Source organism: Trifolium pratense, linkage group LG7, assembly GCF_020283565.1.
Source record: "Trifolium pratense cultivar HEN17-A07 linkage group LG7, ARS_RC_1.1, whole genome shotgun sequence".
Classification (NCBI taxonomy): domain Eukaryota; kingdom Viridiplantae; phylum Streptophyta; class Magnoliopsida; order Fabales; family Fabaceae; genus Trifolium; species Trifolium pratense.
The window spans coordinates 51830897-51853024 of record NC_060065.1 but is presented as its reverse complement, the minus strand read 5'-3'; the positions used below and the strand labels follow the sequence as shown (position 1 = coordinate 51853024).

The 22128-nt window shown below is 32.5% G+C and overlaps 3 protein-coding genes across 3 annotated transcripts; 2 read left to right on the top strand and 1 right to left on the bottom strand.

Moving 5' to 3' along the window:
* Positions 1-395: 395 nt before the first annotated feature.
* On the bottom strand, positions 396-884 carry LOC123896603 (F-box/LRR-repeat protein 2-like). Its single transcript, XM_045946974.1, has one exon. The coding sequence runs from the start codon at positions 882-884 to the stop codon at positions 396-398; it is 489 nt and encodes a 162-aa protein (XP_045802930.1).
* A 6990-nt stretch (positions 885-7874) lies between these two features.
* On the top strand, positions 7875-10553 carry LOC123893744 (histone acetyltransferase HAC1-like). The gene is made up of 8 exons (XM_045943545.1): positions 7875-8012; positions 8100-8227; positions 8319-8585; positions 8670-8951; positions 9106-9234; positions 9381-9518; positions 9618-9763; positions 9866-10553. The coding sequence occupies exons 3-8, from the start codon at positions 8355-8357 to the stop codon at positions 10227-10229; spliced, it is 1290 nt and encodes a 429-aa protein (XP_045799501.1). The 5' UTR covers positions 7875-8012; positions 8100-8227; positions 8319-8354; the 3' UTR covers positions 10230-10553.
* An 8028-nt stretch (positions 10554-18581) lies between these two features.
* LOC123899177 (transcription factor TCP4-like) lies at positions 18582-21519 on the top strand. Its single transcript, XM_045950246.1, has 3 exons — positions 18582-18911; positions 19357-20700; positions 21228-21519. The coding sequence occupies exon 2, from the start codon at positions 19650-19652 to the stop codon at positions 20652-20654; it is 1005 nt and encodes a 334-aa protein (XP_045806202.1). The 5' UTR covers positions 18582-18911; positions 19357-19649; the 3' UTR covers positions 20655-20700; positions 21228-21519.
* Positions 21520-22128: the final 609 nt, after the last annotated feature.

The following is a 22128-nucleotide window of genomic DNA, read 5'->3' as shown; positions in this document are numbered from 1 at the left end:
TGCATATGGAAGAAGCCTACCAATGGGCGAGTTAAATGTAATATTGATGCCGGAGTTTAGTAGGTACCGGAGTTTATATGAGACCTTTAATTTGGGGACCATAAATGGGGGCTCCCTTAAACTAATTCCAATCAATACTACTTTAAGTTGCTAATAGATCTCATCATTTAATTTTATCTTGTAATTGGACAAAATTAAAAGCAGAAAAGAAACAGGAGTTAGTAAATAGATTCAAGAGACTATCAGACAAATAGAAATCAAGTTTGACTGCTAAATTGTTATACTTCCAATTCTAACCAATGACGATGACCATATCCACAAATATCTGCAGAATACAGTGGCCAATTAATTTTAGGAAAAAAAAATCTTACATTTCAAGGTTAAATGTTCAATCTTCATTCAAGAAGGCATCCATAAGGCGAGAAGAATTTCCTAGTTCTGTAGTTCAAAGGAAAATCGGGCAGAGCAACTATCTTTCTCAAGGATGGGCATAATAACACCATTGATGCAACAACGTTGGCATGCACTTTAAGACAACCCTGCAAATTGATCTCTCTGAGTTTTGTGCAGTTGTTGACGACATCCATGACTCCCTTGTCGGTGATCTCCTTACAAAGTAACAGCGAGAGATGCAAAAGGGCGGGGCAGCTCATTGTGATTACACAGAGTGCTTCATCGCTGAGTCTTGTATTTGTCAAGTCCAAGACCTCAAGGTTGGGAAGTTCAAAGTTGATTCCAAGAGACGTGAGTTTTGGACAGTTGTATAGGTTTAAATGTCTAATCTTCCGACATGTCCTTAAAACTTGGCCGATACCATGTTCAGTAATGCCAGAGCAACGGGTCAAATCAAGAAGTTGCAAATTGGGGAAAAGTGAAGCAAACATTATGATTTTATCATCTTTCAACGAATAATTGTAAGCCTAACTGAGACTTGAATTGAGGGTAAACAACGGAATCCATAGAGTTGTTTTGTGCGGCGGTGTTTTCCTCAATACACGTGGATTCCATTGCGATCTCAGTAAGGGAAGGACAGTTCCTAACGAGTGCAAAAAAGGCGGAATCTGTGAGACACAATTTGTGACGGTTGCTGTTGGAACATGATGAAGGAATTTGGAGGGAACTTGGTATTGAAATAAACACAAGTGCAAGAACCATGTGTAGTGTGAATTGAAAAAAGGCTCTTTGAGTCCCACATTAGAAAAATCACACCACTTGGTAGTGTTTATATACCACAAGGTGGCAATCCAAGGGTGTGCCCTTGGGGTACTCACTTTTGTAAGAAAGGGAGACCACACACAATGTCGAATATCACACGCGCGCCGCCGTCCGGCCGAGCCGGGCTTGGGTGATATATTAATTTTTAATACTAAGAAAAAGAAATTTTTGAAATTTAAAGTTTAACGGTCAAAATACGTGTCCTTTAAATCCCTGATTTTTTGCCACGTTGGTTCGGAATTTTCGACCATACTTGGTGTTATTCTGGCCGATACTACAGTGCAGTAGTTTATCGGTATTTTCATTGAAAACGGCTGTTTTATCCTGGGGACTTCGCGGTTGATATACTACAGTGCACTTTTTCGAGTAGTTCCGCGAAACGTCTTAAAGAAAGCGACCTAGTACGCGACTCAGCCAATAATTTGTTTCGTTGCCAATTTTGAAAATTCGTTTTTCTGTTTTTTTAAAAGTCAGTAAACCGTTTTACAACAGTTGCTTATAGAGAGAAACTGTTTTGAGACGAGGGAGATTGAGTTCAAGTAGTGCCTACAGTTGTTGTCTTCTTCGTCTCCGTCTTCGTTCACAAATCTGAACACACGTTCCCAACAATCATCTGGTAAATACACCAATTCGGTTCTCTGCCTTTTCATTCCCACCGCCGGTAATTGATTTCTGATGATGGATGGATGGCGGAAGGAAGATTGTTATTAAGTTATTTATTTATCTTTGATTTTGATTTTCTACCATTGTATCCTATTATTAAGGAAGGAGAAAGATTTAGTCAACAAAATTAAAAGATATACGCGGGATAAATAAATATTCATTCAAATTTTACTCTTTTTTTATTGGGCCATCATTTATCATTACAAAAAACTCCATTGGCCCATCACTTTGGTTTCTCAATTCCTGCCCACTCACACCACATGTAGTCAACAAGTTTAAAACCGTGAGAATTACTTTTTGCATCCTCTAAAATTGCTCAGTTATCCATTATCCCTCTCGCGTTCTAGAACGCGAGCTATGTTTGCATTCTACAAAGCGAGTGTACAACAAAACTAACATCAATCTCCGGTGGACAATCTCATTCATTGCTTGTGATTTTGACAAAACTAACATGTGATCGAACACAGGAGCAGGTTGTCTCCAGCGAACAGTGCCTTCCAATTAAATTTCAGCTACATAATTTTTTTTGTTGCAAAATGACTATGCTATTAAAAAGCATTGAACGACTGAGATGAACACTTTAATCCCTCATGTGAAAACCACACGGGAGATAATCCGTTTCCGACTGAATACACATATATTTTGTTATATTTTTAAAAAATATAATAATTTATTGTGATTTTACCATCACTTAGAATCAATAATTGGAAGTACTCAACAAAATTAATAGAAACCCAGCATCAAGATTCAAGATTCAAAAGAGCACCACCATCAATGAAACAATAAATCACAATATCTTGAAATTTCATTCTAACTATTTCAATTTGCTATATAAATTGTATAACTGTAACAGAACAAAATCTAAAATGAATTCTATCTACAAAACTATCTAAATCCCATCCTCAATGTTTTAGAAACAGTAGCCTGAGCCACCACCACCAATGTCCTCCTCCGAGAATTCAAACGGAGTAAAATGGACGCAGAAGGAAGAACAGAAGAAACACCATTTCCTTCTGGTGTCATCGTAAATGGTGAAGAATTCTGAAACAAATTGGTGATATCAGCAAGAGGGATTCTCTTGATTTTTCGCTTACTACTATTCTTCTTGAAAGAAGAGGCTATGAGAGGAATTGAATTCTTGTTAACTGGAGGAATATTTTCTTTGTTGGTCTGAATGGACATGGTTGAGATCTTCATTGACGAAGGTTTTGGTTGAGAGAAAGAAAGAAAGAAGAGATCGATGAATTTGAGATGGAAGAGGGTGTTGTGAAATTGGGTATTTAAACATTGTTGTTTGTTGATGTGAAATGTGTGTTGAGAGGGAAGAATGAAAAAGAAGGAGGGAGTGAATAAAATTGAATTGAGAGAGAGTTTTGAAGAAATGGAAAATATTGAAAATTTGGATGGAAGGAAATAAAAGAATGAAAAAGTTGGCGGGTTTAAAGGTTTTCCGCGTGAGAAAGATTTTGTGTTTAATTAAGGTGGGAAACTGGGAAACGTTGGGGCGGGTATGGGAAAATGTTTGAAAATTTTGAGATTTTGTTTTTGTTGGTAAACAAGTAGAAGTACTGTACAGTATAGGCGCAACATAAAATTGGAGACCGGGACTGGTGGGGTTTTTTTTGCCTTTGGATCTTCAATGGACAAAAAAAAAGGTATTAAATAGAGTTTTATAGGCAAATAATTTGTACTATGTAGTATAGAGGGTATCAAAATTGTTGATACGATAAATAATGTATAATACCATCAATTTAATATCATCTTTTTTATTTAGACAAAGTTAAAATATTACCCTTTGGGTTAGGTCAAGTAGATAAACTCCCTTAGGAATGTTTGAGATCATGTAATTTGGTTCGAACAAGACTATTTACAATTGTTATTCAGTTATTATCTGTTATTGTTTCTGTTTATTTATACACTTTCATATATGAATGTACACATATTTTGATAGTAATTAAAGTCGAAGTAGATCTCGTGACACATCTAAGACTCCAAATCAAAGAGATAATATAATCAACTAATACGAAACCATTAAATTCAGTATCTGAAGTAGGTTTGTGATTAAGAATAACACATAGTTAAATTCTGCATGATTAGGATTAATCAATCAAGGTAAGTGAACACGTGACAACTTGTTAAACGTTGAACTCGATGGTAGAGATACTATAAAAACATAACATGTTAAACGTTAAACTTAAGGGTAGAGATACTATAAAAACAAGGGGGGAACTTACCAGCGGTTGACTAAACCTTAATCAAAGAGCAATAAAGATAAGGAAGAGTAGCATTGAACTTATCTTAATAGAAATTAATCACCATGTATTAACTAAATATCGAGCAGATATAGCGGTTGTTACCAAGCATGAATAGAGGAGGAATTCGAAAAGTACTTAACCATTGTTCTCATCTCAAACTCAAACATTTACTTCCAATTACTCTTTACTTTAATTGCAATTTATTTTCAAGAGTTCAAAACTCTTTCAAATAAACAAGGCGAATGCAAAGTCTTTTATTTTAATTTACTTTTATAGCATCAATTCCTAAACTGAACTAACAGCTTTGACACGATCCCTATGGATACGAACTCATTCTAGACACCTAGAGTGTGAATTATTACTCGACGACAGACTGGTCCACTTGCCAGACTGCCGTCACCACTCAATTTTCGCTTTTTGTTGCAACATTTACTCCTCCATATTACTCCACTTAATAGCCTCCTCAGTGTACTCTTTAACAGCTATGATGTTAAGAGGATTCATTCTGTCTTGCAGTAGTCTGCTATGAGCCTGCCTCAAGTCCTCTCGAGCCTTATCCAGGGTGATGTTAATACATGTGACAGGTCTGCTCAGCTTCCTTATCACAGGTTGCAGTCTAAGAAGCTTTCTCCTGAGCACAAACATGGGTCTGCCATCTAAAGGTTCATTCCAACACCTAGAAACACAATAAAAAAAGTCTGCCATAGTAGTCACACAGTTCAGAAATTTAAATTGAGATTTTGGAGATGTAGAAATAGCATTGTCAGGTCCTTTAAGATACAGCAGGGCATGGTCAGAGATACTAGGATCCATGTTAGTCAGAGTGGAATCAAGATTTAATTGGAATCAGTCAACATTGCCAAGGACTCGGTCTATGCGAGAGTAGATAGTCACATCCACATGTTTATTAGACCAAGTATAGTAATCACCTAGACTATCCATTTCAGAGAGTCCAACCTTGTCCATTAGTAAGGTCAAATCAGTGTATTCAGATTCATGAACCAGTTTTCCACCAACTCTATCTGCAGAATTTAGGACACTATTGAAATCTCCTATCAAGCACCAAGGTCCTTGTTGGGTATTGTGTATGTCTTCAAGCGCTTTCCACAATTGTGTCATCCCAATTCAGCCAGATTCTACCATTGTCGTGGTGGAGGTAATTGTCTAAGTATTTACCTTTGAGCCGCAATTTATTTCGTATGTTTACAGCCTTTGTACTTTTAACTCTAGTTTCAATAAGAATCACAATGTCAGGTCTAAGACATAGGAGACGGGAGCCAACCTCCCTAGCCTTACCTGATTTATTTAGCCCCCTGGTACAATATTCCATGCTAGAATCATTGGCCGGTGTCGTGAATCACCAGAGTACCATTCAAAATCCCTAGTGGTTCAAAACCATTTCTGCAAGTGATTACCATATAACTTTAATAAAGGAGGATTTTTTTTTTTTTTTATATGAAAACAAATTTAAGTTAATCTTTTTTAAAAATAAGAGAGACTACAATATCCCAAGGAGAATGATGATCCTTGCTCTAAACTGTCCTTATATCAATTAAATGTAAATAGATGGAAAGCTGGACTTAATGAATTGACATTAACTAAATCGTGCTATATATATATATATATGTGCTCGAATTGGAATATTGTTTGTCTCATCGTAATGTTATTATACATCATACAGCTTCATGGATGTTGACATATAGATATATGAAGATGAGTGGGGATCCATTTTCCTTTATCACATAACAATCTCAAACGAGAAAAAAAAATCATATTAAGTTGTTTTGCCATAGATTGTCTAAGCAGTGACCTCACTCAAATTAAGATGGGACAAAACGTTATCAATTCAAATATTTGACATGTCCAAGAAGATAGCAACCAAACATATATTGAAGAAAATTCCAATTGACAAATAATTAATATTATGCTCAGCTAACCAATGTTGAGTATACATGGCAATGAGGCGGGGCGGAGACGGATATTTTTCACTCGAGTTGTAGTTATTAAACGTTATCAATACAAATATATGTTGACATGCTTTTCTTCACTCGAGTTGTAGTTATTAAAAATTTGACATGTCCAAGAAGATAGCAACCAAACATATATTGAAGAAAATTCCAATTGACTAATTATTAATATTATGTTCAGGTAACCAATGTTGAGCTTGAATGATTTAATAAATTTCGGTTAAAAACAAATTATTTAGGAGAATTTGAATCCAAATTTTAGACAAAATAATTTTTAGTCAGAAGTAAATTCTTTCTTTTAAAAAACCCTTCAAAATTTTCCGATTGTTTTTCTAATGTTAAGGTCTTCGTCCATTCCTCTCTTCCTCCGAGATTTTAGGATCGATCTTCTCTTACCCAACTCTCTTAGTGTCTTTTTCTTAAGAGTTTAAACTCTCATATTCTTTTCTCTTTAGCTTTGTAAAAAAAAAAAAAAAGCTTAGTTGTCCCATAAATACAACTAAATTATTGGTAGATTTAGGGACGGTAATTATATGCAGTAAATCGAATTCAAATTTGAGGGTTTCAAATTTCTGCATTTAAAATGTGAGTGTAACTAAGCTACTAGGTTTATTTTATAAATAGTGTGAAATTTGAGTAGAATACACGAGGTTCTAAATTCGTTGTTCATTGGTTTCGTTGTAAAAAAAAAAGAAAAAAAAAAAAGAGCATAACAATTAGATAATTAGAAACGAAATAAGAATTCAAATGATATAAACTTTCTAAAAAGAGTTCCAAGGTTTATGGATAGCAATGTTGTGTAATGAATGTAGTTTTTTAAAGAATTGATTTACTATACAGAAAGATTTACCAGTGCAACTTATTATCCGTCTATCTTTCTTTCATGTCTAATTATCTCGTAAAATACAGTAACTTTAATCCTCTCACTTTATTTGCAATGATTCGAGTTTCTTTTTTCTCTAGTGATTCATTTTCTTTTACAGTTTAATTTCAGGAACAGTACTTTCTGTCCAGTGTCTATATAGAACAATTTTACTACGACTGTGTTGGTCATATTTAACCTTGTCAGATATGGTACACCTTAATTTTTCCGCTGTTGCTGTTCTTTTTCCAGGAAAAGCCAATACCATTTTTGTATCTTAATTTGAAAGCAAAGGGTGGACCATTTTGTACAATTTCAATTAATCATATGGTCAATTTTCAAAGACTATGTACATTGCTTTCATATGAAGCTATCACTAGTACAAATATGACATATTACACATCATGTTTACATCTGACGAGCATATGTCAGATGTAAAAGGCTATGTGGAGTAACCTTTTCATCTGGCTTCAATATCCACAGAGGTAAAAAATAATTAGAGAAGACTTTTTACATCTGACTTCAATGTACCAGAAGCATAACTAAACGCGGTGGCAATCTTGTAATTATGGTGAAAATTATCTAAAATATGTATGCATCTGGCCATATTTAGCCACAGATGTAAAGGTAAAGGTTAAATACAAAAAAAAAAAAAAAAAAATTGGAACAAAGGTAAAGGTATACGCGTATTGTGTCTCCTTCTTCATTCCCATCGCAAATCAGCGCCGTCCTCTTCACTCTCTTCACTCTTCACCCTCTTCACTCTTCACCCATTCGCGTACACAGCGCCGTCCTCTCACAACCAAAACCCACAGCGCCGTCCTCTCTCTCAACTCAGCGCCGTCGTCAATTCGCAGCAACCCAGCAAAACCCCTCTCACCTTGACGAACGAAGAACCAAAACCCAGCGCCGTCCTCACCTTCGATTCGCACCCAAAACGCATCAACCCAGCGCCGTCCTCACCTTCGCAAGAACCATCGCCGTCCTCTCTGTCAACTCACCACCAGCGCCGTCCTCAATCTCACGAACCCTAACTCCAAATCGATTCAGGTACTTTTCTTTCTATTTTAATCCTTTTTAAATATTTTCCTTTTCGTGATTTCTGTCGTGATTTTCCTTTTTAATACTGGTGTTAAGCTAACGATAATCAAGAGAAGCAAACAAAATCCTCAAATAGAATAGATGATGCTGTTTCTTTGATCGATTTGTTCACACATGATCAAATAACAAACCATATTAGTAGTTTTGGAGAGCAATCTAATCAGGTTCGTACACCAACTTCCTGCGTTTTCAATTTCATTGATCTGTTTAGGCATTACTGTTATGTGAATGGTACTCACTTTTCTTTTAATACAGACTACAACTGCGAGCAACACATGCCAATTATGTGCAATGGAAAATCTCTCCTTTGAACCAGTAACAATATTTTGCTTATGTTGTGAGAACCCCATCAAGAAAAAAGCAAACTTTTTCTGTAGAAAAGGAGAAGAATTTGATGCAGATCAATGCTTTTGCTCCCACTGCTATACGAGATTTAAGGGTGATTGCATCGAATTCAATGGGACATATGTTTCTAAGAAAAGTCTCGAAAAAAAGAAAAACGATGAATTATATTTTGAACCGGTAAGTTTTAATACACTTTACTATATAATTCAGTTTGATATAGAGAACTTTAAACTAACTCTCTATGACCATTGTTTCTTGTAGTGGGTTGAATGCAATAAATGCAAAAGATGGCAGCACCAAATATGTGCACTCTATAACAAGAAAAGAGATTTGGACTGCAAAGCTGAGTATATATGTCCTTTCTGCCGTTTAAAAGAAATTGAAAATGGAATGCATGTTCCCTTACCAAAGAACACTGTTTTTGGTGCTAAGGCCTTGCCTAAAACCATGCTTAGTGACCACTTAGAGAAAAGACTTTTTGAGCGTCTCATGCAAGAGAGAGCAGACTGGAATTACGATAAAGGGAAGAAGAATCCTGATAAGGTAATACCAAATAATCAGTATGTATGCATATATTCTTATTGAAGCAAGTAAATTGGAAAGAGTAGTAAAATAGTATTCTGTCATGTTATAAATATTATTGATTTGAAATTTTAGATTATTTTCTTATTTGCCATAAATTACTGCAAAATTGTAGGCTTTAGCCGAAGAAAGTCTTTCTATTAGAGAAGTGTTCTCTGTCGACAAACAATTGAAAGTGAAGAAGCAGTTTCTGGACATCATTCCAAAGGAGAATTACCCTTCTGAATTCTCTTACAGATCAAGAGTAAGTTTAAAGTGTTAGTTGATGAATATTGTTACTTCTGCAGGACTACATTAGATTTCTTTTGATGTCTACTCCATTATTCAGAAGAGTTGATAGAGTTTTCTAGAGTTTTCTAGAGTTTTCTAGAGTTTTCAATGTATGTCCAGGAATTTGGCTCGGAATGTGGCAATCCAAATAAACGTTGTGTATATATTTCATATCTTGATTCTGTCAATTACTTTACTCCTCGAAGAATGACTAAAAATCAGGAAGCTCTCCGTACCTTTGTTTACCATGAGATATTGGTAATTTCATTTTAAACTCTGTTGCTAATTGCCTTATACTACATTTCATTTGATCCTCAATCCTTCATTATATTCATGCTTTATTTTTTCTATCATCAGATTGGGTACCTTGACTTTTGTAAGAAAAGAGGTTTCACAACTTGCTACATATGGTCCTGTGCTCCTCAAAAAGGGCAGGGTGATTACATTCTATATTGCCATCTAAAAACTCAAAAGATTCCAACAGATGCTAAGCTACGGGAGTGGTGAGTTTTTTTCCCTCCTTATGTATGCGCGCGTGTGTGTGTGTATTGAGTTTTCGTAAGCTTATGTAACCATTGAGTATTTATATTCTTCTTTTTGTATAGGTATCTTTCAATGCTAACAAAAGCTTCTAAGGAAAATATCGTTGTTGGTTTAACCAACATATATGATCATTTCTTTGTTTCTACTGGAAATCGGCACTCCAAGATAACAACGGCTCGTTTGCCATACTTTGATGGAGACTACTGGTCTGGTACTGCTATGACTCAAGCCGAGGACATTGAAGAAAAGTGTGGAGGAGAGTACGAATCGACATTGAATAAAGTAATGAAAACTAGATCTTTAAAGGCCATGGGACACATCCACCCTTCCAAAGGGAATGCCAAAGATATTCTGGTGATGCATAGAGTATGTCAACCCTCTCTTTTACCTTCATCCACTTGTAATGAGAGTAATGTTGTTAAATAGTGGCTATAGTGGCGCTATAGCATTGAAAAATTTGAACAAATGGCTATTGTTCCACAATACGCTATTTAGTACAAAGTATTGTTGAATCGCGAGCGGCACTATAGCACAGTTGCATAGCAGAATTTAATTAAACTGGTATTTTCCGCGATCCACAATTGATGACATTGAATGAGAGCTTGAATTTTTTATTAGATGTAGTTTTGTTTCCGATGATGAAGTTTAGGAGCTAGCTAGTTACAATGGATTCACATTAACTAGGATGTTTTGAATTGTAATGACTTGTATTTTGCTTGAATTGTTATAACATTTTGGATTGTTTTGGTATTTTGCTTGACTTGTAAGACTTGGTATTTTATTTGAATTGTAATGACTTTGGTTGAATGTATTAAAAATATGTAATGACTTTGGTTGAATGTATTTTTCTTGAATGTATTTTGGTTGTAATGACTTTGGTATTTTGGTTTTTTTTAATTACAAAATAGAATTTAAAAAAAAAAAAAAAAAAAAAAAAAACGCAGGATTTTGAAAAAAAAAAAATTAAATAAAGTTACTATTTCACATCTGGTGACTTGGTCAGATGTAAAAGGTCCAATTTAATTAAAAAAAAAAAAAAAAATTGGTCAACTGAAACATTAGAACAGAGGTAAAAGGGGATACCTTTACATCTGGCGAATGTCAGATGTAAAAAGCATAAACTTACTACTTCTCGTACGTCTACCTCTGACTTGGGCCAGATGTAAAAGGGGGTTTTGGCCAGATGTAAAAAGTGTTTTCTGTACTAGTGTATATACAGTACGTTCAAAATGGAGAATTATGGAATTTATGATTAATGAATGTATGATTAAACATAAGCTCAAGTTGCAATATTGAATATTCTTGAGATATTATATATATCTAGCTCAAAACGATTATTATTTTTTAACAGCAAAAATAAATTCATTAAAAATAAGGTGAAACAGAATATAAAACAAGAGATGAAGTACAAGATGTATTCACACCAATAAAACAAGGATCAAGATTTGCTGGTGTCATTAATACATGCAGTAGCACATAATTTTTAATCTCGGTCATTAATCTTAAATCAGATGGTCAAGATTAAAAACCGCATTTTTTTAGTTAAATCAATCTCAACCGTTAAATTTAAATCAGACAGTCCAGATACATTACCATAGCCTACTGTTACATCAACAAATCTGAATCCTCAAAACAACTCTTAGAATTGAGATCGTTAGTTCTAACTCAACCCTACAAAACCGATTTGTAACGCAAGTCATCTCGTAACTGATGTAAGACTTCTTACTAGCTAACATTCTCTAAGCATACAATTCTAACATTTTCTAAGCATACAATTCATCGAGTTCAAAGCTGCTAATTTACATTTACATGTGTTTGTTGTGGAGACATGTAGCAAATTAAAGGCAACAATTTTAATTACTTTGTGAGTACAATTTTTTTGGGAGCATGCAAGGTCTCATTGTACAAGTGGGACAGATTTGAGTGTCCTTTAAATCATGCGCAGTGAATCAATCATCATCCACTATAGGATGGGATGAAAGGAAGGGGAGATGTTGACTTAACACGTTTATGTTCTTTTGTCGTATTTACTAATTGTGGATTGTAATTTGTGAACTAATACAAATTTTGATTGATTAGTGATTTTTTGGCTATAGTTTGTTAGTCGGTAGTTAAGTTTGGTGATTGGTAGTTTATAAGTTTGTTTTTATTTTGAATGGTGGATTCTTAGTTAGTTTGTTGATTTTTCTACTACCTCTATATACTTTTAGTAATGATAAAATGTTAGTTGTTAGTATATTATTTTATCCGGTTATTATTATAAGTAAAACATCATTTTTTAAGTTTATTGAAAAACTAATGTATTAGATCTATAATATAGGTCAGATACATCAATTTTCTAATGAACATAGAAGGTGATTTTCTTGCTTATTATATGACCGGAGAGAGTACAAAGTTGGTGATGAGCTAAGAGTAACTTAATTTGTTAAACTAGTTGACTGTTGAGCCAAATGAAGCAAGTAATGAACCTAAAAAAACATTGTAATAAAACTTTGGTGATCAGAAAAAGAGTGTAAAGATAAGACATGATTGAATTCAAACGTAAACAACCAAATTAATAGAATCTATACAAAGTATTCCTAGTATATTGTGATTGAAATCACTATAAATAGAGCTAGACAAACTATTCCACCAAATGAAGCTAGTAATAAAATCTTGGCTAAGTTGCATATTTGATTTCTTACGTTTATTTTAGATTTCAAGTTGATTCACTACGTTTAAAAAATTTCAAGTTGTTCCCTTACGTTATTAATGTTAGCATAAGTTCGTCTTTTCCATCAAATTTTGAGTTAACTCTGTCCAAAACATTCACATGGAAACCCCTAAAGTTCACGTGTGCGTCTCTATTATCCATGTGAATATTTTTAATAGAAAATTGACTAAAGAGATTAACTAATTGTAATGCAGGTAATGTAAGAGACCAATATAAAAATAAAAAAAAACTAAATGTAAGAAATCAACTTAAAACCTAAAATAAATGCAATGAACTAAAAATACAATTTAACCTAAAATCGGCATCTCTTTAATAGTGTGATTCATAACATGAACATACAATACAATTTGAGTAATGAAATGCAAGCCTTAAAATTTTGATCAGATAATACATAATGTGAGCCACTACAACAAATACGATTTTTTCCCCTCTTACTCAAACCATGTTTATTCATTTCATTTCTCATACACATAATGTTGATCGATACATTTCAATTTGTATAATATATAATTTCAATATATTTGAATAAAATCTGATCTTATAATGCATTTTTTTTATTGAATGTATTTGAAATTTCAAAATATTTGTTTGTCCAAAATTTCAATTTCTTCTTTTTATGGTTGGTATATATTTAACCGGGCTTAGTCCAAACGAAAAAAGATTACATAACAACTAAGCGAGGTGTAAAGACATCTCTAATATCATCAATAAAAGCCTAAATCTACAACTCATATTTGACGAAAATATATATATATCCGCACATTTGTTCGCCTCTATGTAAAGATGGACAATTTAATGTCCCAATCCAAAACAATTAACTCTTTGATTATATTGTCAACACCTCAAAGATTGAGTTGGGCCGCACCATGAAGAATGGGCTAAGTTAAGACAATTTTCCTTTCCTTTCATTTTCTGAATAATAATAATAATAATATTTGTCTCTATCACTCTCTGTCTCTGAGAGGCACACATGTTTTCATGTAGTGTAGAATATCAGTAACAGCGGGCCATTAAATCTTATCTTGGATCACGCGCCTCTATTGAATTGAATGTTAGCGCAGCAGCCTCAGCCTCAGCTTCAGCCTTTATCTATCACTGCCAATTGTCCTTTTCTAGGACTGCACCATTGTTCTGTACTTTTGTCTCTAACAACAGGCATGCAATGATGCCACCATTTTACACCATTGCCCAACCAATCTCCAGCTTTCCATTTTTTCTCTCTAGTACCTTTCACTGGCCTAATAAAATCAACCCTCATGTGGCTCATGCTCATGTAGTATAGCATCAGCTTGTAGTAATTAGTTGAGGAAATTAATTCTTCCACACAAGTGATTATTGTTTTTTCTTTTCTTTCACCACTAGTTGAATTTGGTTTGGGGTCAGTTCTGACAATAAGTGGTTCCAGCACCCTTTTGATCGTAGTTGTAGGGATCGAATTGCGGTCCTCCCTATAAAGTTCAAAGTCAATCACCACTTAACCAACTAACGATTGGTGCAGTGATTATTGATTTATTTCTAAGAAAAAGTTGCTAACTCGGGAACATTAGTTAAAAAAATTAAATACAGTGAAATTATCTTAAAATTTATGTAGTTAATATTTTTAAAATAAAACAAATATAATTTTTAATAATTTTTTTTGTTTGTTTAACTAGTGACTCGAAGACACTAGTTAGCATGACAATAATTCCCATCACATTTTAGGATATGAATTTTGTGATATCTAATTTTCTACCGTTAATATTTTGCCGTGATATTCACACATTTGATACATATGCGGTTGTTAGACTAAGATCAGAAGGGCTAAATTTAAATATGTTTTAAAATTTAGGCCAACTTATTTTAATCTAATGATCGCAGAAATGTCAAATACATGAATGAAGCTAGATATTAACTACATGAACCATTATTCGGGTTTTGTTCAATCCCAACTCATTAGTTGCCTTGCCGCACGCAAGTAATCATATCTATTACATGTAACAAGTCGCATATAAAAAAATGTAAATAAATCTAAATGTGAGTGAATGTGACAATCACACCACACTGCACACACTTCAAATCCCAAAAATCCATAAGAGAACACCAAATACTAAATTATAGGTAAAATTACCCTTTTTTTTTAACAGTTTGGTGTTTATCTTTTTTTTTGTAATAATTTAATTAATTTTTTATCTTTTTTTTGTAACACTTTGGTCCTTATCTTATTTATTTATAAAAAAAAATGATCAAAGTGTTACGAATAAAAAAAGATAAAGGATCAAACTGTTAAAAAAAAGGGACTAAAGTGTTACAAAAAAAAAATAAAGGACTAAAGTGTTACAAATAAAAGATAAAAGACCAAAGTGTTACAAAAAAATGATAAAGGACCAAAGTGTTACAAAAAAATAAGATAAATGATCTGTAGTGTAATTTTGCCTATAAATTATATTAGTGTACTTGTATTAGTTTTCTCTCTAATTTTTTAAAATCACAACCTATAAATTTTTACTTTTAAAAAGCGACGTCTTAATTTAATTTTTTTTGAACGGTTAAATTTTATTAATAATACAATGGAGCCCAAAACAGTAAAAAAAAACAAGTTGGAAGGAAGAAACATAAATATCTTGATGCATTCATGCATTTGACATAAGTGTTGTTGCGTGCATGAGTGTGATCACTTATGTGGTAGCAAAGGAGTTCATTAAGTGTACTCTAGCAAAGAAATTAAGACGCCGTCGAATTTAATTGCATTGTTTTAGAATCACAGCCTATAGCCGTGCTATAGTCCAAAGCATAAAATGACCTTATCTCAATATTAATGAATTCAACATTCATCGTAAATTCAATTCGTAGGTTGTATTGTAAATTAAATATGTTAGGAATCTTATATTGAGTAGGTAAAAATGTCCATCATAGGATGTAAACACATAAAAATGTTATTTCTCTTATTGAACTAATATTTTCAATTAAGCTTTTTTCATGTGTTTAAATTCTAACAAAATATACTGTAAAAAAAATCCTAACAAAATATACGTTCATTAATCCGATTTTTTTATTTTTTTTTAAGAATCTTATTATAAAATTTGATAAATTTAGGTATCTAACTATAAATTCTAAGAGTAATTAAACCTTATATAGTAAGTTATAACCGATAACTTCTCATGCTTATGTATAAGTATACCTTTCCAAAGTTGTTGCAAAGAACACGTTTGTAAAAGCAAGATTTTTCTTGTGACCCAAGAATAAATCTATAAATCAAACGTGTCAATGCTAAAACAATTGGGCGGCAAGTCAGCATCTATCTAATTATGCTTAAAAGTATATAACCAAATTTGCACAAATATCTTATGATGACATGAAAAGGATTTGTGAGCATATCCACTACATTTAAGTCTTCTCATATAGCAGCCCTATCTGATTTTTGGAATAAATCAAATATCCTGAACACGTAATTATAGAAACGAATCCCTTAAATTTTGTGGGACTCATGAATGACAGACTCTTTCTAAAAATTTTAACACTAATAATACATGTCAAAACCAGAAAAATATTGAGTGTTTTGTGTAAATGTATCATAGAATTTCCCATATAAATACACATGAGTGGCACATGTTGTTTTTTTAGGAAGTTCCATTGGCAAATTCAATTTGTGCACTACAAAGCACATGCACATGCATTAAGCTTAAGCATATGCTTAGTTCCATTAGGAATAAATCCAACATTCTTGTTCTTGGGGTAACACTTGGAGTATTTTTTATACCATTTTCGATACGTTTAATTATTTGCTTAACAGTATAAAAAAAATATATTATTTGCTTAACAAAAAATGGCTCATATACATGTGTGTGATGAACACTAATACCAAATCGTATGGGGAGGGTTATCTATTTAATAAAGTGATTTTTTGGGTGGAGCTTATCTCAAAGTTTTTTTTTTTTATTAGGCGAGAATTTTGTGTGATTTGTACTAGTGCTCTTTTTTGTCAGTATTATAAATAAAAATTCATTTTATTATAATTTTTTTTAATGAATTTAAAAAGTGAATTTTTATATTCATCGACCGAAAAGAGTATTTGCTATTGATTTGTATTTGTTTTTAGGTATTCAATTGGTATTGTTTGTATTCAAATATGGTTAATACAAAATTTCCATTTAAAAAACTTGGAAAATTTGAGCTATTTTTTTTCAAGAAATTTGTGCTATTTATCCACTTGAAGTAGTTTTTTTTTTTTTACACAAAGACATTGTTTGGTAAGTCCAATAAGGTAGCTTATAGCTTATAAGCTTGTTTGAAAAAAATGTGAAGTGTTTGGTAACAAGCTTCTCTAACTAGCTTATAGCATTTTTTGAGATGCTATTTCAAGTAACGTATGAGCTTATAGCTTTTTCATCTTATTCCATATTTACCCTCATTAATTTTATTTATTTATTTTTTAAAAATTATAATAACTACCCACTAACACTTACCAAAAAAAAACTATCCACTAACCATGTATTTTTATGTCATTTTGTACTTACAACAGCTAAATTTGCCAAACACTTTAATTTTATTCTACTAGTTTTTCAGCTATAAGCTATCAGCCATCAGCTATCAGCCATCAGCTATCAGCTATAAGCTAGCTTTTCAACTATAAGTTAGCTTATCAGCTATCAGCTAACTTATAGCTTATTTTTACCAAATAGAGCCAAACTAGCATGCAATTTTCTCTTTAATATTTTACTATATAAATTCTTGGGTAAAGTGAAAGTGTGTCATATATATCGGGAATCTAATTCGTGGGTAAATGCTTTGACAAATTTAGTTTGTTCTTTGGGTTCAACCTTATAATTTTCTACTAGTCTTATCTAACTAAAACTAATCGTTTATATTTAGCTATGGTAAAATAATGGATAAGAAATTTTAGGATATGAAATTAACAAAATGCGAATAAATATGGACGATTTAATAACTAAAATTCATTTTGGTTTTTAAATTAACATAATAAATATCATTTTCTTAAGAGAACTATGCTATTATAATCTACTTAAGCACCTTTAAGATAATTACTTTATGCAAACAAAGTTCTCGTTTACTCCACAAGTAAAAAAATACTTTTTTCCGGATACAAATATAACAAAAAAAACACTTCAAATTTTGGACATAAATATAAACAAAAATCAACTACTTTTAAATTAATTAATATTACTATTCCTAATATATTCTTATTTAATGACTTTTACACTTATTCCATTTTTCAAAAATTTATGTGATTTTCAAGGCATAAATCACTAAGTATTCCTTGTTTCAATGAAATTGTTTTTTTTTTTAATATAAAATTTAAAAGGGTAATATAGTAAACTTAACCCATATTTTTTATTAAATCAAAAGAACTACACTTAACTAAATTTCTTAAACACCGTCTAAACAATAATTTTTTCTTATAGTTATGTCCGAATTGAGTATGATCTATATGCAAGTAGCCCAAATCACTATGCTAAGGTTTTGCATTAAAATCTACCAAAAAAGAAAGGATATTGCATTAAATATCTTTGCTAATTAATTAATCAAAACCTACACAAGCATTTGAGCAAAAATATCTTAAATTTTCTTTTCAGTGTTTTCAGAAGAAGCATCATGATTTTATTAATTTATTTAGTTGGTAGAAAAGTGTAGCAGTGCAATGAGAATGCACAGTGGATGTTGTTCCTTTTAGCGAAATCACACATTTCTTAATAGTGAAAAGTGAAAAACCACAAAGGTACAGATAAGAAAGAAACCAAAAAAGCTGTTAGATGTCATTATCAATGGTTTCAAAAAGTTGTGGGTAGAAGATATGGCAATTGAGAGTTACTTCTGTTTCTTCCACCACCTTAATCATACCTCATCCCTACCAACTAGTAGGGTTATCGTACCGACCTAAGCTTATATTTAGTATTATGGTGGATGTGTTAGAATCATATGATGATCCAACGTGATTTTTCAAGAAGTACACTCTGTAGGTTTTATAAAATAACAAAGATGACTATAATTCTGACGTAACCATAATGATATCAAATATAGACAAAATCTTTCAGAATAAAACTAAACTCAAATCTTTTAAATAATAATTTAAGTTTAAATTTTATGGATAAAACTCACCGTAGGAAAAACTCATTATCTTCTTCATCATTTAATCAGTGTCGATTTCACAAAAAACAAACGAAAACAGATATAAGTTAAGTTTTAAAGCACTTATATTTATTTTCTTTTATTTTTGTTAATGCGGTCCACAGTAAAACTTAACATATTTTAGATACTTGAAAGTTGAGGAAGTTTGTTGTAATCTTACATTTGCATTTGTGGGGCTAAAAAAAGACCAAAAAGATCTTTAATCTCTTCTCTTTGAGCACACTTTGCCACTCTTTGCAGAAGCATCATCTACAAGCTCTCATAAGCTAAAGGTACAATTTTTTTTCCTCCCATCACTTTGCATCATCCACTGATATTTTTCTTGCAAAAATCTTCTGAACCCCATGTGACATATATCACATATTTCAATGTCCTATTGTAGTTTGTGTTTTACCCATTCCCTCAATTACAATCTTTATTCAAGTTGAAATCTTAAAAATCTACATTATCTTTAGACAATTTTGGGATTCTCACCATAATAAATAACACAAATTAACAATCTTACTAAATTTATTTACTATGTCCTTTTACTCTCTTTTAGTTACAAATCTCATAAACAAAACGATTCATTGAAATTTAGCCCTTATTACTTCGATTCGTGTAGAAAAAATATAAAATTTTGAGAAATTGCTATTACATGTTTTGATTTTGGAGTCATAAGAAATAGCAAAATTAAGGGTTTTTTTTTTTTCTTTTTCTTTTTGCAATTACGTGCAGATGATGTAACATGAAGAAAATCTATAAGAAGTCCAACAACAATTAGAAGGGAAAAAAGCAAAAAAAAACATAGCCACAAAAAAAAGGAAGAAAAGAAAAAGAATCAAACTCTTATAGTGGTTGTCATTATCAACAACTACTAGACATTATACTAGCAAGTGCATCAAGAATCACAAATTTTGAAGCATATACATTAAATCAAGTGGCATAATCAAATTGCATACTACAAAAATATCAATATGTATATGCAAGAAATAGAAAAACAATAGAACCATTGATTCAAATTCAAAGGCATGGGAATGAAGAGCACAGGTGGAGAAATAGTTCAAGTTCAAGGAGGTCACATTGTTAGAGCAACAGGTAGAAAAGATAGGCATAGTAAGGTATATACTGCGAAAGGTCCTCGCGATCGACGTGTTCGTTTATCAGCACATACAGCAATTCAATTCTATGATGTTCAAGATCGTCTCGGCTATGATAGACCGAGTAAAGCCGTTGATTGGCTTATCAAAAAGGCGAAATCGGCTATTGATAAGCTTGATCAACTTCCTCCATGGAATCCAATTCCTAATGCAACAGAAGAGTTACAAGAGGAAACAAATGCAGTAGAAACAAATGAAATGGTTATTGCAGCAGAAAATTCAGAATCTTCTGGTTACAATATGCAGCAGAATAATCACAATCACAATCACCATAACCATTCAGCTTTCATTCAATCAAGTATTGATAATGATGCTATAGCATTTTTTCCAACAAGTTCTGTTGCTGAAACTATGAATTTTCAAAGCTATTCTTCTGATATAATCTCAAGAACAAACAACTCAACACAAGATCTTGGTCTTTCACTTCATTCATTTCAAGACAATTCAGCTTCAAATGATCAAACACTTTTCTCTGAATCAAACCCTGTTGGATTTGATGCTAATTTTCATAGGATTGTGAATTGGAACAATGATCATGGAACAACTGATATGAATAGAACTGGTTTTATGGTTAATTCGCCTGCGTTTTTAGGCCAAGGTTCGGCTTTTTCCGCCCATAGGGGGACCCTTCAGTCCAGTTTTTCGCCTTCTCTTCGTCCTTGGAATGATATTCCAATGACGGATTCTTCGGTAGATCATCATCACAATCACAAGTCTCATTCTCATCAACCAATTCACCAAGCTTCTATCTTTGGTAGCAGGTTTTTGTCTGATGCTTTGACAGGTTACTGTATTCCTGCTAGGATTCAAGGAGACGATGACAGCCACGGAGTTGGTTCCGAAAGGCCATCCCCTTCTTCTAATTCTCATCACTAACAAGTAATGTGACCTGCATAATGCTGCAATCTTTCTTTTCTATCAGGTATTACATTAATCATTTTTTTAATGCTTTTCTTGGAGTAGTATTTCGAAAACATACATGTTTTAAATCGCTTTCGTCTCACAATATATTTATATTGCGAAAAATTTACGGTCAAATATGGTTAATGAAGCCTAAATCACGATCAAAGATCAGATTAAGTCACATTTTTTTTACATAGTAACTACTCATTTTAAATTTCCATGTCATCCTTACGGGATTGTTCTTGGACAAATTCGTATCTTATGGATGCATGATTAGTTCTTGGACAAATTCGTATCTTCTGGACAAATTCGTCATACTCACATAGAAGGAAATAAATGTGCTAATTAGTTGGCTAAATATGATGCTCAGCTAGACGTTAATCTTAAGTTGTGCACTTCCCCCTCTCCGTAAATAGCGCATATGCTGTTTGCGGATGCGACATGTGTCTTGAGGCAAGGTCCTCGTTAGTTAGTTTGTTTTGTTGCCTTTTTATTTTCCCCTTAATAATTTTTTTTTATAAAAATATGTTAAATATTGTTATGCAGGGGCATTGTCTGCTAGATATGAAGACATGGGAAGATTAAGATGGACACATTTTGATGATGATACACAAAATTTGTCTGTTGGGTTCAACTTTTTTGTAACTTTATTTATTTTCTCTCCTTATTGCAACCATTTACTTTGGTGTTTTTTTTTTATAATTTTGAAACAATTGAATGTGGGTTTATACCTTCCTTAATTTGAATCAATGCTGCTAGATATATTTAAGCATTATTATGTATTATTTCATGATACTTTGCTCAATTAATATATGCCTTTGACTGCATTCTGATTTGATCTTTATCTTCGGTCGCAAGGTAAGTAAAGACTGACAAAAAATTATTCTCACCAGAAATTGAACTAGTTTAGCCAAGAATTATTTCCACCGAAATCGAACTCAGGTTTTTCCGAACAATCATTCTAGAGAGAGTTCGTTAACCACTTTAGCTTAACGTCTCGTTAGTTATTAGTGTCCTCTTTAGTAAAAAGAGATTTTAGTTTCCTTTTTCCTTGCTAGTAATTTATTATGCTTATACTATGCTAGAACATTGATTATGTGGACTTGAACAGTACCATAATTACAAAGGATAAGAGTATAGGACTTGCTGGCCCATTTGTTTGAATTTTGTACGAGACAAACATTATTAGCATGTGGAAAATTGATTATGTATTCTATTCTGCGTTCCAGTAGTAGTAGTAGTAGTAGGGTATACATCATGAATAAACTAGCCTATTTTTTTTTACAATGGTATTTTTTTTTTTACAAGATTTTACCATGGTATATTGTTAATATGTTAATTGTTCTGTTAGGATATTTACATCTTATCAGAACTTAATACCAAATGACTCATTGTTTCGTGCATATATACCAATTTATTATTAGTTTTTGAAAACTTTTCTTGTTCT

Excerpts from the sequence above, each read along its gene's own strand:
- LOC123893744 (XM_045943545.1), top strand. The coding sequence starts at position 8,355 with ATGGAAAATCTCTCCTTTGAACCAGTAACAATATTTTGCTTATGTTGT. Across the intron at positions 9,235-9,380 it reads AATTCTCTTACAGATCAAGA|GAATTTGGCTCGGAATGTGG; the intron begins GTAAGTTTAAAG and ends ATGTATGTCCAG. Across the intron at positions 9,519-9,617 it reads TTGTTTACCATGAGATATTG|ATTGGGTACCTTGACTTTTG; the intron begins GTAATTTCATTT and ends TTCTATCATCAG.
- LOC123896603 (XM_045946974.1), bottom strand. The coding sequence starts at position 884 with ATGTTTGCTTCACTTTTCCCCAATTTGCAACTTCTTGATTTGACCCGT.
- LOC123899177 (XM_045950246.1), top strand. The coding sequence starts at position 19,650 with ATGGGAATGAAGAGCACAGGTGGAGAAATAGTTCAAGTTCAAGGAGGT.